Source organism: Cynara cardunculus, unplaced genomic scaffold (assembly GCF_001531365.2).
Source record: "Cynara cardunculus var. scolymus isolate 2C unplaced genomic scaffold, CcrdV1 Un_Scaffold_1786, whole genome shotgun sequence".
In the NCBI taxonomy this organism is placed as follows: domain Eukaryota; kingdom Viridiplantae; phylum Streptophyta; class Magnoliopsida; order Asterales; family Asteraceae; genus Cynara; species Cynara cardunculus.
In genome coordinates, this window is record NW_020200873.1 from 67,691 (window position 1) to 82,175 (window position 14,485).

Below are 14,485 nucleotides of genomic sequence, written 5' to 3' on the forward strand. Positions count from 1 at the left end.
GTCTAGTAATTTAGAACTTGATTTGTTGTTTAAAGACTTATTTGATGTATCTCTAGATGTTGTTGCAGATTTTCAAAATCCAATTATTTCTAGAGATATCAATAATTCGACTTCAAAAGAACGAGAAACAAGTTCAAACATATTTAGACCTGTTGAAGTAGTTGTTTCAACCTCAACTTCTCAAAATGAAACAATCTCTGAACAATCTTCACAAAACTCTGGACAGATTAATCCTAACACTGAATCTATTAATCTAGAGTTATCTTCTTTAGAGATACCAACAGTTGAGGGGGAGCAACCATAATTACAATTAACGACACATGAACAACCACAAATTCATACTATCATTGATGAGAATGATCTGAATTATCAAGATAAAATTCAACCACTTCCCATTACATATAGATGGACAAGGGATCATCCCTTACATCAAATTATTGGTGATACATCAAGTGGAGTGAAAACTAGATCGACCACAACTAATGAATATCTATATATGAACTTTTTAAGCTCAATTAAACCAAAAAAAATCCTTATGAAGCATTACAAGATCTGGATTGGGTTCTTGCTATGCAAGAGGAACTTCTTTAATTTGAAAGAAATAAAGTTTGAAGACTGGTTCTAAGACCAAAAGGTAAATCTATAAATGGAACTAAATGGTATTCAAAAAATAAAGAGGATGAAGCTAGGATTGTTGTCTGAAACAAAGCTAGATTGGTTGCAAATGGATATTGTCAACAAGAGGGCATAGACTATGATGAAACCTTTGCACCAGTTGCTAGGATTGAACCTGTCATAATTTTTCTTGCCTATGTTGCACACAAAAATCTTAAGGTATTTCAAATGGATGTCGAATGTGAATTTTTTTTTAATAGTGTGCTGCATAAGAGGGTTATGTAAGTCAACCTGAGGGATTTTAAGATCCTAAGCATCCATATCATGTTTATGTTTTGGACAATGCTTTGTATGGACTTAAACAGGCTCCAAGAGCATGATATCAAACTCTGACTAATTTTCTTTTAGAGTTTGGCTTCAAGAAAGGTACAATTCATAATACTTTATTTCTGAAGAAACAAGGTGGGGATCTAATCTTGATTCAGATTTATGTAGATGATATAGTTTTTGGTTCTACAAATCCTAAGTATTGTATGAACTTTTAGACTATTATATAGACTAAGTTTGAAATGAGTATGATGGGAGAATTGACTTTCTTGTTTGGACTTCAAATCAAGAAATATCTTAAAGGAATATTCATTGATGAAGCTAAGTATGTCAAAGATCTTTTAAAGAAGTATAACATGTCTGAATTAACTTCTATAGAGACTCCAATGGCCATTGGAGTAAAACTTGATGCAGATTTAAGTGGAAAATATGTTGATCAAAAGACTTATAGAGGCATGATTGGTTCTTTATTGTACTTAACTACAAGTAGAATGTATATTATGTTTGTTACATGTTGTTATGCAATGTATCAAGCCAATCCTAAGGAATCTCATCTTCTAGCTGTGAAAAGAATCCTAAAATATCTCAAAGGCACACATAGTCTGGGTCTTTGGTATTCTAAGGATTCTGGTTTTGATATAATAGCATTTACAAATGCAGATCATGTTGGTTGTAAATTGGACCGGAAGAGTACCTTTGGATCATGTCAATTTTTAGAAAATAAGTTGGACAGTTGGATTTCCAAGAAACAAAATTATGTTTCAATGCCAACTGCAAAAGCAGAATATGTAGCTGCAACAAGTTGTTGTTCACAAGTAATCTGGATGAAAACACAACTTAAGGATTATGAATACATCTTTAACAAAATCCTAAATTATTGTGATTTAAAGAATGCCATTGCTATAAATGTTGATCTTGTGAATACTCCAAGACTAAGCATATTAATATCATGTATCATTTCATAAAAGATCATGTTGAAAAAGGTACAATTAAAATGTACTTTGTACAAACTGATTTTCCACTTCCAGACTTATTCACTAAGCCGTTGGATGAGAAAATTTAATTTTCTAGCGAGTAAATTAGGCATGTTAAATTTGGCTACCAAAATATATCTATTGTAGCTCAAGAGTTCAATATTTTCATAATTCAGATTTCAGAGTTTTGTGCTTTATTTGACTAAGTATCGAGCTCTGAATAGATAGTTCAGAGATCTGCTTTAGTTCATTCAAATTTGAGAAACTTCAACTCTTAGAATTTATGAAAATTCTATCTTTTAACTCTGAATAAGTACTTCAGATATCTGACTTAGCTAATTCAAAGTTATCATATAACTTTGAAAATTTAACTCCAAACTGTGATGTTACTTATTCAGATTTATATGTAACTCTTGATAATCTAAAAAGAAGGTGGTTGGATTTCTTTATTAATTATACATTATTCATCTGATCTGATTGCATTTTTAGGAGTGAGTATTATCTTTGCATACTATTGTTTGTTCATCTTGTGCTAAATTTGGGGGGGGGGGATTAGTTATTTCTTAATCTAACTCTAGACATATAGTAAATCTGGACATAATTTGTCTAGCTTCCTAAGTCTGGATGAACTATAACTCTGGATGTACTCAAGTCTAGAAATATTAAGTCTGAAGTTCTCTGAATATCATCAAGGTGTGTTCTTTTTTTTTAGTTCTTTAATTCACAATCTCTTGAAAGAAGGACAATTTTCAAGTTGATTAAAATCTTTGATTAAATGTTCAAACCACTTCTTTAATCTCAACATATTTTATGATTTCAAAAAGTTGGAATTTTAAATGTTTTTTGTTTAGAGTTATCTCTAGCTCAAGGAAAAAAAAGGGCCCTGACTCTGACTCTACCATTTAGAGTTAATATGAGCACTTCAGAGTTATTACTTGTGTAATTTCTCATCTCGACTATAGTTCAAGTAACTATCTAGTCATCATTTTCCAAATGTTATATTTTCTTTGGAACAGTTATTATCATACCTCAAAAATAAACCTTTCGATCGTAATACACCCGTTAGAAGCACGCTTCACTAGCTTAATCATCATATTAATCCTGCCTTATTTACACATATCACTCTATCATAAGTGATTTGTATTATCTCATAAGAATCCAAATTGATAAACAGTTCTTATTGATCTTCATTCTGAACTTTCATGAACTCTTGCTATATTTTGCTCATACGAATCCCTTATGCTTACAAACCGTTAACCTAAATATTCTAAAATGGCTCAATCTCGCTCTAATGTGCAATCTTCTCTAAGGATCGTGAAAACCTGCTTTCAATCTTCTTCTGATTCTAATGAGGAAGTTAATCAAACTTCATTCATGGTTAGAAACATTAAGGTTCCTTTTGAGAAAATCAGAATAAAAATCATGTTGCTGAAAATGTTGTGATACCAAAACATGTGCCAGAACATGATGTTGTTATTAATGTTTCTATGGAAGTTAATCCTAATGAGAATTTGCTTGTTGCAGCTGGTGGTGGTGGTGATGTTGTTGTTGAGTCTCAAGGAGATGTTGGAGATAATAATGTTGAAGATGTTCCTCAATACACTCAAAGTGCTTTTACGTCAAGGGCATCTCAAGCTCGGAGTGTTGAAGAACATGTTTTACCTATTGAGAAATATGATAATAGCAAAGAGAACAACTATCATACTTAGAGTATATTGTGCTTCAATGGGTCTTTCAGAGCCGATGGACCCTGCCTATGAAACCCCCACCAACTCTTGGTTTAACTCCACCTATCCACTCACCTCCTTGTTAACAAGGTGGTGTTCCATAAAACCTTTGGGGCATGCAGCTAATGAACCATCAAATCCTCATTTGGAGGATGTTGATAAAGAGGTAGATAGGTCCTTACCTCAATTTTCTTCGATGCACATAGAGTTTGAGAGTCCATCCCATGTTGAGGCTTATACAACACATGATGCTATAAAATATGACTTGGATGGTAGATATAAAAGCTCGATTCGAGTATCGCAAGAAACGTGCAATCTTGGATGGAGTATCCGCTTGGGTTGACACACGAGAAAAATCAATACTTGTAACAAACATGGAAATAGATATTAGTATCTAAAATTATCCACGAAAAACAGTACAACCAGGAAAATACTTATTGTCAGTGTTCCAACCCTCGACTAACCATTGATCTTCGTCACCCAATGAATAAGTCCACCTAAAAACATACCTCGACTTCCACCCTTTGTCATTAACAGAGGTGCCTGAGAATAAGATTTTACTACCCCTTGCCTTGTGGTAGAGACTATATGGATGATTTTCAATGAGTTTAACCGAATAGGAAGCCGACGGATCATAGATAGTGAAGGGGGATTCCCGTTTACTAGTCAAACGTTCAATAACGCTGACAATTCTCCAGAACTGGGGCATCATCTACCCTTGAGTTTATCAAAAGTTTCTAGAAAATCCCTATTTTAAAGGGATATTCTTATAGCATGAACCACCCCGGAGGACATTTATTTTGCCGGAGATCGCTTGGACTAGTAAGTTTGATATTCGAAGAAATTTTGATCATAATCCTGAAAGCCTCAATATCGCCTTGATCCTCTATAGTGCTCATTGGATCCTTCATCTCTTGATTATCTGCAATAGTAACAGAAGCAGCATAGAAGCCTACAACCTCCCAATGTTTTCAAGGCTTCTTCACATAATTTTTAATACGCGACATGAGGTTCATACCTTATATAAGGATCTTCAATATATAACTCTAATCTCTTGCAGGAAAACACGAGAAGGAAAGTATTCTCTCTCGAGAGGAATTTGGTAAAAGTGTAAAAAGGAAACTCGACATTAAAAAGGGTATTTATACCCTAAATCTCAAAAAATTCATAATGACGACAGGACACGCCGATGGACAACACCTGTTCTAACGATTCGACTAACGCCCTTGATGGGTGACCGTGTCACCCACAGTTGTCTTGACATTGCTGATGTCATTTACGTGCATGACCAACCAAGCGCCAAAATCGATGATTCAATTTTTCAAGAAGTCGATTCAGTTTCTTTCCAACCGATCTAGTTACCAACAGCGCACAAGTCTCAAAATATCCCAAAAACTGACTTTTGGTTCGAGATTTGAAAATCAAAAGTCAAGTTTGAAATTCATTTAGAATTTATAATAACTTTAATATAATATTAGATATGAATTTTTATATTATGGATTTTGCTCCATTTAGAATAACTTTTTATTTTGAAGAACAAGAAATAATCTAATGGTTTATATATATTCGGGATGATGAATTGAAAGAACTTAAATATTTTTTTGTTAATGAAAAAGATAAAAACAAATAGGAGTAAAATTTTCGTTAATGTTATTCAGACAATTTATTCAACAAAACTAAATACAAATTTAAGATTGTTCATACCAAATAATTTAGCTTACAGATACAAATTATACAAGATTTGATAATAAAAAAACAACCACCGAACTCGGTTTTTATACCTGTTTTATTTCAAATCATCACGCATACTCGGTATCCAGCTCAACCACATTTTTTGGCACACAACTAATAACAATAATATAAATCAATATGTATTTAACCCATCCTTCTTAAAGATTTAAGAGTTTCATCAGTCTTTATTTGTTATATACTAGAAGGATATTCGTGTAATGTATCGAAAGACATCCCGATTTCAATGTTTCATTTTATTCTTTATATATGTTGATATAATACAGTTTTATCTGGTTTTGAGAAACGATAATATTTTAATTTTTGAATAGAACATTATAAAATTTTGAAAAAAACTATATCAATGTTAGTATCAAATTAACTATTTAAAAGTTTATATTTTATATAATTCTTTTAATTCAAAATATTTGTTATAATTTAATTTAACGTAACGAAATAATTTAATTTCGGTTTATTAAAATAAGTTTTTATAAAGATAATGATCAAGTATTCATTTAGAACTCAACGATTATCCTAATTATATTTTAGATTTTTTATATTTAAAAAAATATTTATCTTGTATTTGATTATGTTTTTCTACAGTTAGTTACACGAATTTAAAAATGAAGAAATAATAAGTAGTAAATACACAAAATTACTTGTAATCTTAAATTTTAAATAATATGCATCAATAAACAATACTTCATGCATAAAAGTTGATTTTTAAAAGTTTTTGTCAAATATTTTATAATATAGTATAAATATTAAACATTACAAGAATATAGTCTCTATCGGTAGAGGTTTGCTTATTATGGTTTATATTAGGAATAGTGAACAGTAAATAATGGTTTTCTAACAACTTTGAGAGCAAACAAAATATGAATTAATTGTATACACTAAAAAGAAAGACCAAAAATCCATATGATTCCTAAACATTACAGAAGAAGATGCATTGCAAGTGTTGAAGCAAAAGACAAAATAAACAAATAGAAAAGGGAAAATCAAGTACAAGCAAAACCACCATCACTCAGACTGTCTTTGATTTGGAAGCCTTCTTCTTGTTTAATGGTCTTCTTGGCATTGAGGTCTTCATGCCAATGAAAAACATGAGTCCCCCCAACAGTGCTAGATTCTACAAAAATCCACAAAATCTATTTTTAACTACACTTCTTCGTAGTGTCGCTCTACTTTTTATAGTAAAAATCAGGTGTGCGTACATAGTAGCCATCGCCCCACCACGGTGGGATATACCCATCTGTACGGGGGCTGGTTTGGTTTGGTTTGGTTTGGTTATTTGACTATATGAAACAATCAACCAAAAACAAGGAGGGGGGGTGTGTGTCATTCTAACCTGTGTAAATTTGATAAACAGTTGAGAGAATTCTTTCTTCTCTACGTCATAGTTGTAGAAATCATACAAGATGGGAGTAGCAATCAGCTGGTGCAGAATCTGAAACAAAACAAAAGCTTTAACGGTTTACTCCTTAGCCAACAATCAAAGAAAACGATGCTTATAATCATATGAGTTACTAACCAGAAGAAAAGCACCAATTGTGCTGCCAAAGATGAAAAGGAGGCTTCCGATACCCTTCAGGGCAATAGCTCCAGCAACTAAAATTTTGATCTATAGAAGTCGTATCACCATAATGTAAATTAGATGTATGTGGTAATAAGCACGGGTTCAATCTTATTGAGAACTAAGCAGCATTTCTTGCCTCAAATTCTGGCACTTGGAACCCGGTGTGTGCTGTGACATGCTTTGAGAACACACTGAACTTGGGCACAAGGGTTTTTGCTGCCGATCCACCATCATTGCCAAATTCATTGAACCTATATTCAACAGTTAATCAGAAGGTCAAAATGGGAGAATTACCAACAAAAAGAGCTATTACTTCAAAAAGAGATAAGATTCTGACCCCACTATTTCATAGTGTCTGAATCTGTTTCAATTATTCTATTAGATCAGTCACAGGGATAAATAACCAAACAACCAGATCAGCACTCAAACAAACCACACAACCTCGATTTAGAGCACTGCATTACTCCGTTCAGGGTAAATTTGGTTGCCTCGAGTCAGTTGGTCCATCAGTTGTTGAGGTGAAGAAAGAATGAAGAACCAGTCAAACTAAACAGAGACTTAAATCAGTCCAAACTCTTTGAATTGATGATCACACTTAATATAAACATCGATGAACCAAAAGTAATTCTTTCCCCCATGTTAAATGAGATAACATACTTCATTCTTGTTATTTTATTTCATTGAGAATGTTGTTGATATTTCCATCTTTTGATACTTGTGGAGCGATTTGGAACAAATAATTGCAAAATGTGCTAATCTAAAACAAAGACATACAACATTACTTCCTTCTACAATATGTACATCAAAAAATTCAAACCATCTAAACCACAAAAAAGGGTTGCATAAACAATTTTCACTGGGATAAACTTCAAAAAAATGCAAATTGGAAAGCAGCAACGTTTTATCTAAATTGAAAAAGGGAAGTTGATTCTTTGCATCACTTATTTCAGCAAACACATAAAGCAGGGTTCCTATGAAGGGCAAACACAAACTTGTTCATCTGGCAGTCCCAAGAGTGTTCGTCACAGCCCAAGATCCTATTTGAAAATTTTACTGCCTCGACTCTAAAACCCTAAAGACTTCACTTCAATTGTCCTTTTTTTCTCAGAGAAGCCTTGCTTCAAATTTGACATATTCATTGATCCAAAAGACTGTAAATAAAAGTTACTATTCAGTGGAAAAAAAATGTCCAAAACCTTTTCACTTCAAATTCCTTGAATATAAAGTTATATAATTTAAGGGGGGATGGAGTACCATGTATTTCAGATTTTGAAATTGACAAGAGAAAAGCTAAAAGGATAAGTTCAACATTTTCAAACGAGAAAGGCAGCCAATGTCCCCTTGGCAAATTAAAATTTTCTCTGTAAACATTTGCCTACACCACTGCCATTTAAGCTAAACAAAGGACTCATGTCTCCTTTCACAACTACATATTTTGTGCCATCTTTACAAATGACATTAAATGCATCGTACATAGACACAACCAATTTCAATAGCAAATAACAAGAGTCGCATACCACATTTAATCCACAAATAGCCAAAAATAACTCGTATATCAACAAATTTTCAGATCCAAAACCACAAACACCGAAAGTAGTCAGAATCAGTCAGAACAATCAGATCTGAAGAATATAATGAACTTACTCTTGCCACGCAGAGAGAACGAAAACCGATACGAAGAGAACTCGACCGAGGAAAGATACGAACGCCATTGATGAAGCTTTGAGCTTTCTCTCTCTAGAAAGGAACGGAGATCTTAGAAGAGAGAGAAACTGATGCGACTGTGTCAAATGTAGAGAAGAGTTGGAGACTGTGAACATCCTATTTAAACTCTCGGGAGATCTTTACCGGTCCCTCCAATACCACTTTAATGCTAAAAGTACAGTTTAGCCCTTCAGTTATGTCTATTTGTCAATTTGGGGACTTTAGGTGTCTAAATAGGCAGTTTGACCCCTCATGAAAATTACAACCCATGTTTTTTTGAGTAAAAAGGTTTTTTACTAAGGTTATAATCCAACTTTACCATTTGATAATTAGTTATTACAAGAAATTGGTGATATCTAGAGTAAGTTACACTTTCTGTATCTACGATTTATGTACAGAAGAAGAAGTTTTGCCTTTCTTCCTTATTCCTATTATATCTAGTGCTCGTTAAGTGACATTACATATCTTGCAACCTAGATTTTTTTTCATTGATTTCATATTTTGCCTTTCGTATCTCTCTCTATCTATCCCTCTAATCGATCCTAAATCTGCTTCTGCTTGCTTTGTGTTCTTCAAAATCCAACAAGAAGAGAGGGTTCTTCTTATTTCCTGAATTTGGTCTCTGGATGAGGTGATGACAAGTGACTAGATGGTGAGTGTGAAGGTGGAGATGTCGAGTGCAACGCAGGGTGACGGTAAGGGAGGAAACAACGTTAAAGTTTGGAGTTTTTCCCTCTCTCGACAATCCATTTATGTTTCCTCTTATTGTTTTGTGTTAGGGTTTTAATCAGGGATTCATTTGATCATATAATCTTCTTGATATTTGGGGTTTATTTGAATCCATCTACGCTAGTGGAAAATGATATTTGTGGGTACTAGAACATATTTGTACTAGTTTTGATTTATTGTGACAAATGGGTGGTGTTGTTTTTTTTTTTTTTTTTTGGAAGGGTGTTCAAGTTATGCCTGAACTAATCTCTACAAAAATCAGTTGTGATAAACTCAATGGGCACGATTGTTGAGTACGCCTGGAATCGAACTCTAGGTAAATGAGATATTCTACCACATCCCCATGACCTCAACTACTATGTCACAAATGTGGTTCAAATAGTCTTGTTTATGGTGGTTAATTGGTCATGGGATGGTGGCTCTTAGAGATAATGATAGTGGTGGTCGATGATAAATCTGAAAACGATACAATATGAAGAAGATTATACAAGACTTATGGTTTTATCTAAAATAAAGTAGAATATCTTCAAATTTTGTATGGTTTTTGTCCAAACCATCGCTTTAAAACCAAAAGTGGATAATTCGAACATTTACACACTATCCCAATATGTCAATGATCAAACTTTTGTATGAACAAAATTATTTTGATCTACTTATGTACCGTTAATATTTTTTTGTTCTTCATGATCCCACAATGAGAGAGAAGGAAATAAGGACAGAGAGGAGGGGTTTAGGGTTTTTTATTTTTTTTAAAATGGAACGTCATATTTAAAATGTAAAATGACCAACATGTGCTTATGAGAGGAGCACATAGTTGCAGTTGACGGGAAAATATAGACGGACTTGGCCACAAGAATTAAAATAAACATGTATCTCCAAGGTCTTTTTTTGTAATAAATGAACTATAAAGACGAAATAGAAAAAGAAACCATGAACCACAAGGTAAGTGTAATCTATATATATATATATATATATATATATATATATATATATATATATATATATATATATATATATATAAAGCAGAAACATGGACCGGTGACGTGTCATCACCTCAAAAGAGCTTTCCTACCGTCTTTTTTTTCTCATTTTTTTATTTTTTTTTCAAAGCAAAACCTTCAATCTTCCACCTTTACGTTTTCCCTTCTTCATGGTTTCTTCTTTTCCATTAATAAGTTACATTTTTGTTCTTTACCACTACCTTCCTTTTTTCTCATTTTTTCATTTTTTTTCAAAGCAAAACCTTCAGTCTTCCACCTTTCCGTTTTCCCTTCTTCTTCATGGTTTCTTCTTCTCCATTAATAAGTTACATTTTTGTTATTTACCATCTCTCATCTCAATCCACAGTTGGATATCTTTTGTAATTTCACATGTTTGTCTCAAGTAAAAAGGAGTCCACCTTCCCAGATAAGGAAGCTCTGAATCGCCATCCTCATTTCCCTCAGATCTGCCCAATCGCCACCGCAGTTTCCAGAAATAAGATATTATACGCCAAACGAGACACCGTCCCCCTCAACCAACCCTCCTAATCTGACATCGATGAGATCGAAAACCTCATGAACTACAACGTCCAATCGGGTCTCGCTACTGTCCTCCCTGGCCGTCCACCATCTCCTACGCGCGCATCCATTCCCGTATCTTCTTCCCCCTTCATCCCATCCAACCTTCCTCATAAACCAACATCTATCCCTACCGCACCTCCACGGCCTTCTAACCTCAACCGTAATGCTAATGCTAACAGTCCGACATAATTGGTTTTGGGTCACCGTCGAACACATTGACTGAACCCGTGTGGGATACGGTGAAACGAGATCTTTCGAGGATTGTTAGTAATTTTCCCCAAATGAAACAAGATGGTCATTCAAGCTCAATAAGTATCAGCTTCTTTTGGCAACATGCTTTGCCATGACAATAAATAAAAGTCAAGGACAATCACTACGCCATGTTGGCTTGTATCTTCCGAACCAAGTGTTTACCCATGGCCAACTGTATGTTGCTGTATCACGAGTTACATCACGTGAAGGGTTGGTCATACTAAATGCCGACAATGAGATTGAAGATCGAACCTTCATTAAAAATATTGTTTTCAAGGAAGTCTTCCAAATTATTTCTTCAATAACTCATGATCTTCAGGTACGACATGCTCAAGATTTATAGTAATTATTAAATATTGATTAGCTATAACACTAACACAATATATAAACTAATATTTTTCATTTAATGACTTTTTCTACAGGAAAACGAGTCTGCTATCAAGCAACGGATTTTCAACCATGTCACAAGTTTATTGGATTGCTTATGGTAGAAAGTAATATGTAGTTGTCTCACCAAGTAATATACCGAATTGACAATAATTATCTATACATTATACTTTTATTTATCACATGCAATAAATTACACGATTATATTATTCTTATAATAAGACAATCAAAAGCATGAATGTTAGTTTTACATCTACCAAATGTATTTCGTACCATTTCACAATTTAATAGCGTGCTCATAACAAAATGTGATATCTAAACTTCTCACTAATTAATTTCTTAAATCACATACTCCATCACAACCTAAAATTCTTTCACACCACATATTCATTTTCTCTAAACAATATATTGCAACTCTCTTTATGCTTACAAAACCAAACATTCGAACATACAATTCTAACATTATTATTGTGATACTTTTACCACTTTATATTTAATTCAAATTTCTCGATGTGTTTCTTCATTCACGCGGTAACATTTCCTAGTTTATACTAATACTGATTGTTGTCCATAAGTTTTCTTAATTTCTTGTAATGATAATGGTGGGAAAGCTTGGGACCTGTTTAGACTTGGTGATCAGTTCTAACTTCAAGTCGACATTCTCATTCATGTCGATTCGAAATGAGTGGTTGGCTTTTTCTTAGTAGAAGACAAAAGAGAGAGTCTTTTGTCATTTCTTTGGTGGAATACTTTTTTTTTTCTTAAATCAATAATGACAGAATTGATTAAAGAAATAAAACATTCTGTTATGGTTTTACTTTTATTGATCTATGACAACTGTTCAAAAATCATTGTCCTCTGACATTTTGGTTTGATGAAAGAAGTTAATTGAAAATAACATGTAAACTTATAACGAAAATCAAAACTAAAATCTTTCTCTCTCTATATATATATATATATTAGAAGGGTATTCGATATTATAATATAGTCTTATGTGATTTTGAGAAAACGATGATGTTTTTATTTTTGAATAAAATATACGTTTCAAAATATTATAAAAATTTGACAAAAATATATCGATATTGGTATCAAATTAACTATTTAAAATTCATATTTTTTGTGTAGTTTTTTAATTCAATTTTTTTATTATAATTTAATTTAGGTACAATAACGAAGTAATTTATATTTGGTTTAATAATATATTTTTCTTATAAAGATAATAACTATTTATTTTGTTAGAACTCGATAATTATCCTAATTATATTTTAAATTTTTTATATTTTAAAATGATTATGTTTATCCGCAGTTAGTTATACGAATTCAAACATCGAGCTTTAATAAGTTGTACTTATCATAATTTACTTATAATCTTGAATTTTAAGTAATATGCATCAATATACAGTACTTTATGCATAACAAAAATATATCGATATTAGTATCAAATTAACTGTTTAAAATTCCTCATTTTTTTATGTAATTTTTAATTCAATTTTTTTTATTATAATCTATACTATCTTATAAAACATTTGGCTAAAACTCTTAAAGACAACCTCTATTGCTAATGATACAACCTATCAAAGCCATCCCTAAACTCGTTCATCCCTAAACGATTTCATCCCTATCCGATTTCATCACTATCCGATTTCATCCCTATCGTATTTCATCGCCAACAGAAACCCAATTCCCTCCCTAAACGATTTCATCCCTATCCGATTTCATCGGTTCCAGATTACGATTGAGATAATCGACTCCAACAGAATTTAGAGATGCGTATATATTTGACATATTTTCAATCCATTAGCGTCAATCCAAAATTAGAGGAGGTAATCTATTTCTTTTTTTCTTTAGCCAACTTTTTGTTCAAGAACAGATTCAGGAAACCCTAATTCGCACCATTGCAAAGAGATCTCGTGCGGGCACAATTGAGGTATTCGTTCGTAATCGCAGCGATTAGAAAAGATTGCAGTTTACAGGTTCATATTCGTTTTCTATTCCTGTTTAATTTAATTTTTGTAGTTTCTAATTGAACACAACAGATTGCATTTGGATGGATTTTGGATTGTTATCGTCGTTTTCGTTGTTATATCTGGAAGTTTAGGGTTTGGCGGTATCTATGCTATATTATAAAGCATTTGACAAAAACTCTTAAAAACCACTTTTTATGTGTAAAGTACTGTTTATTAATGCATATTACTTAAAACTCAAGATTGCAAGTAGATTGTGCGTAAGTACAACTTATTAAAGCTCCATATCTGAATTCGTGTAACTAACTGCAGATAAACCTAATCAAATACAAGATAAACATCTTATTTTAAATATAAAAAAATTTAAAATATAATTAGGATAATCATTGAATTCTAATAGAATACTTAATTATTATCTTTATAAAATTTATAATATTAAACCAAAAATAAATTATATCATGATTAAACTTAAATTAAATTATAATAAAAAATAAATTAAGAAATTATCTATACTATATTATAAARCATTTGACAAAAACTCTTAAAAACCATTTTTATGYGTAAAATATTGTTTATTAATGCATATTACTTAAAACTCAAGATTGCAAGTAGATTGTGCGTAAGTACAACTTTTTAAAGCCGCATATCTGAATCCGTGTAACTAACTGCAGATAAACATAATCAAATATAGGATAAATATTTTATTTTAAATATATAAAATCTAAAATATTATTAGGATAATCATTAAATTATAACTGAATTCTTAATTATTATCTTTATAAAATTTATAATATTAAACCAGTAAATAAATTTTTTTCATTATTAAACTTAAATTAAATTATAATAAAAAATAAATTAATTATCTATACTATATTATAAAACATTTGACAAAAACTCTTAAAAACCACTTTTTATGCGTAAAATACTGTTTATTAAT

The 14,485-nt window shown here is 32.0% G+C and overlaps 1 protein-coding gene across 1 annotated transcript; it reads right to left on the reverse strand.

Annotated features, from left to right (window-relative positions):
- Positions 1-6,219: 6,219 nt before the first annotated feature.
- On the reverse strand, positions 6,220-8,747 carry LOC112502690. Its single transcript, XM_025106673.1, has 5 exons — positions 8,595-8,747; positions 7,087-7,201; positions 6,906-6,995; positions 6,723-6,821; positions 6,220-6,503 (listed from the first exon to the last, which is right to left on the reverse strand). The coding sequence occupies exons 1-5, from the start codon at positions 8,660-8,662 to the stop codon at positions 6,399-6,401; spliced, it is 477 nt and encodes a 158-aa protein (XP_024962441.1). The 5' UTR covers positions 8,663-8,747; the 3' UTR covers positions 6,220-6,398.
- Between the last annotated feature and the right edge of the window lie 5,738 nt (positions 8,748-14,485).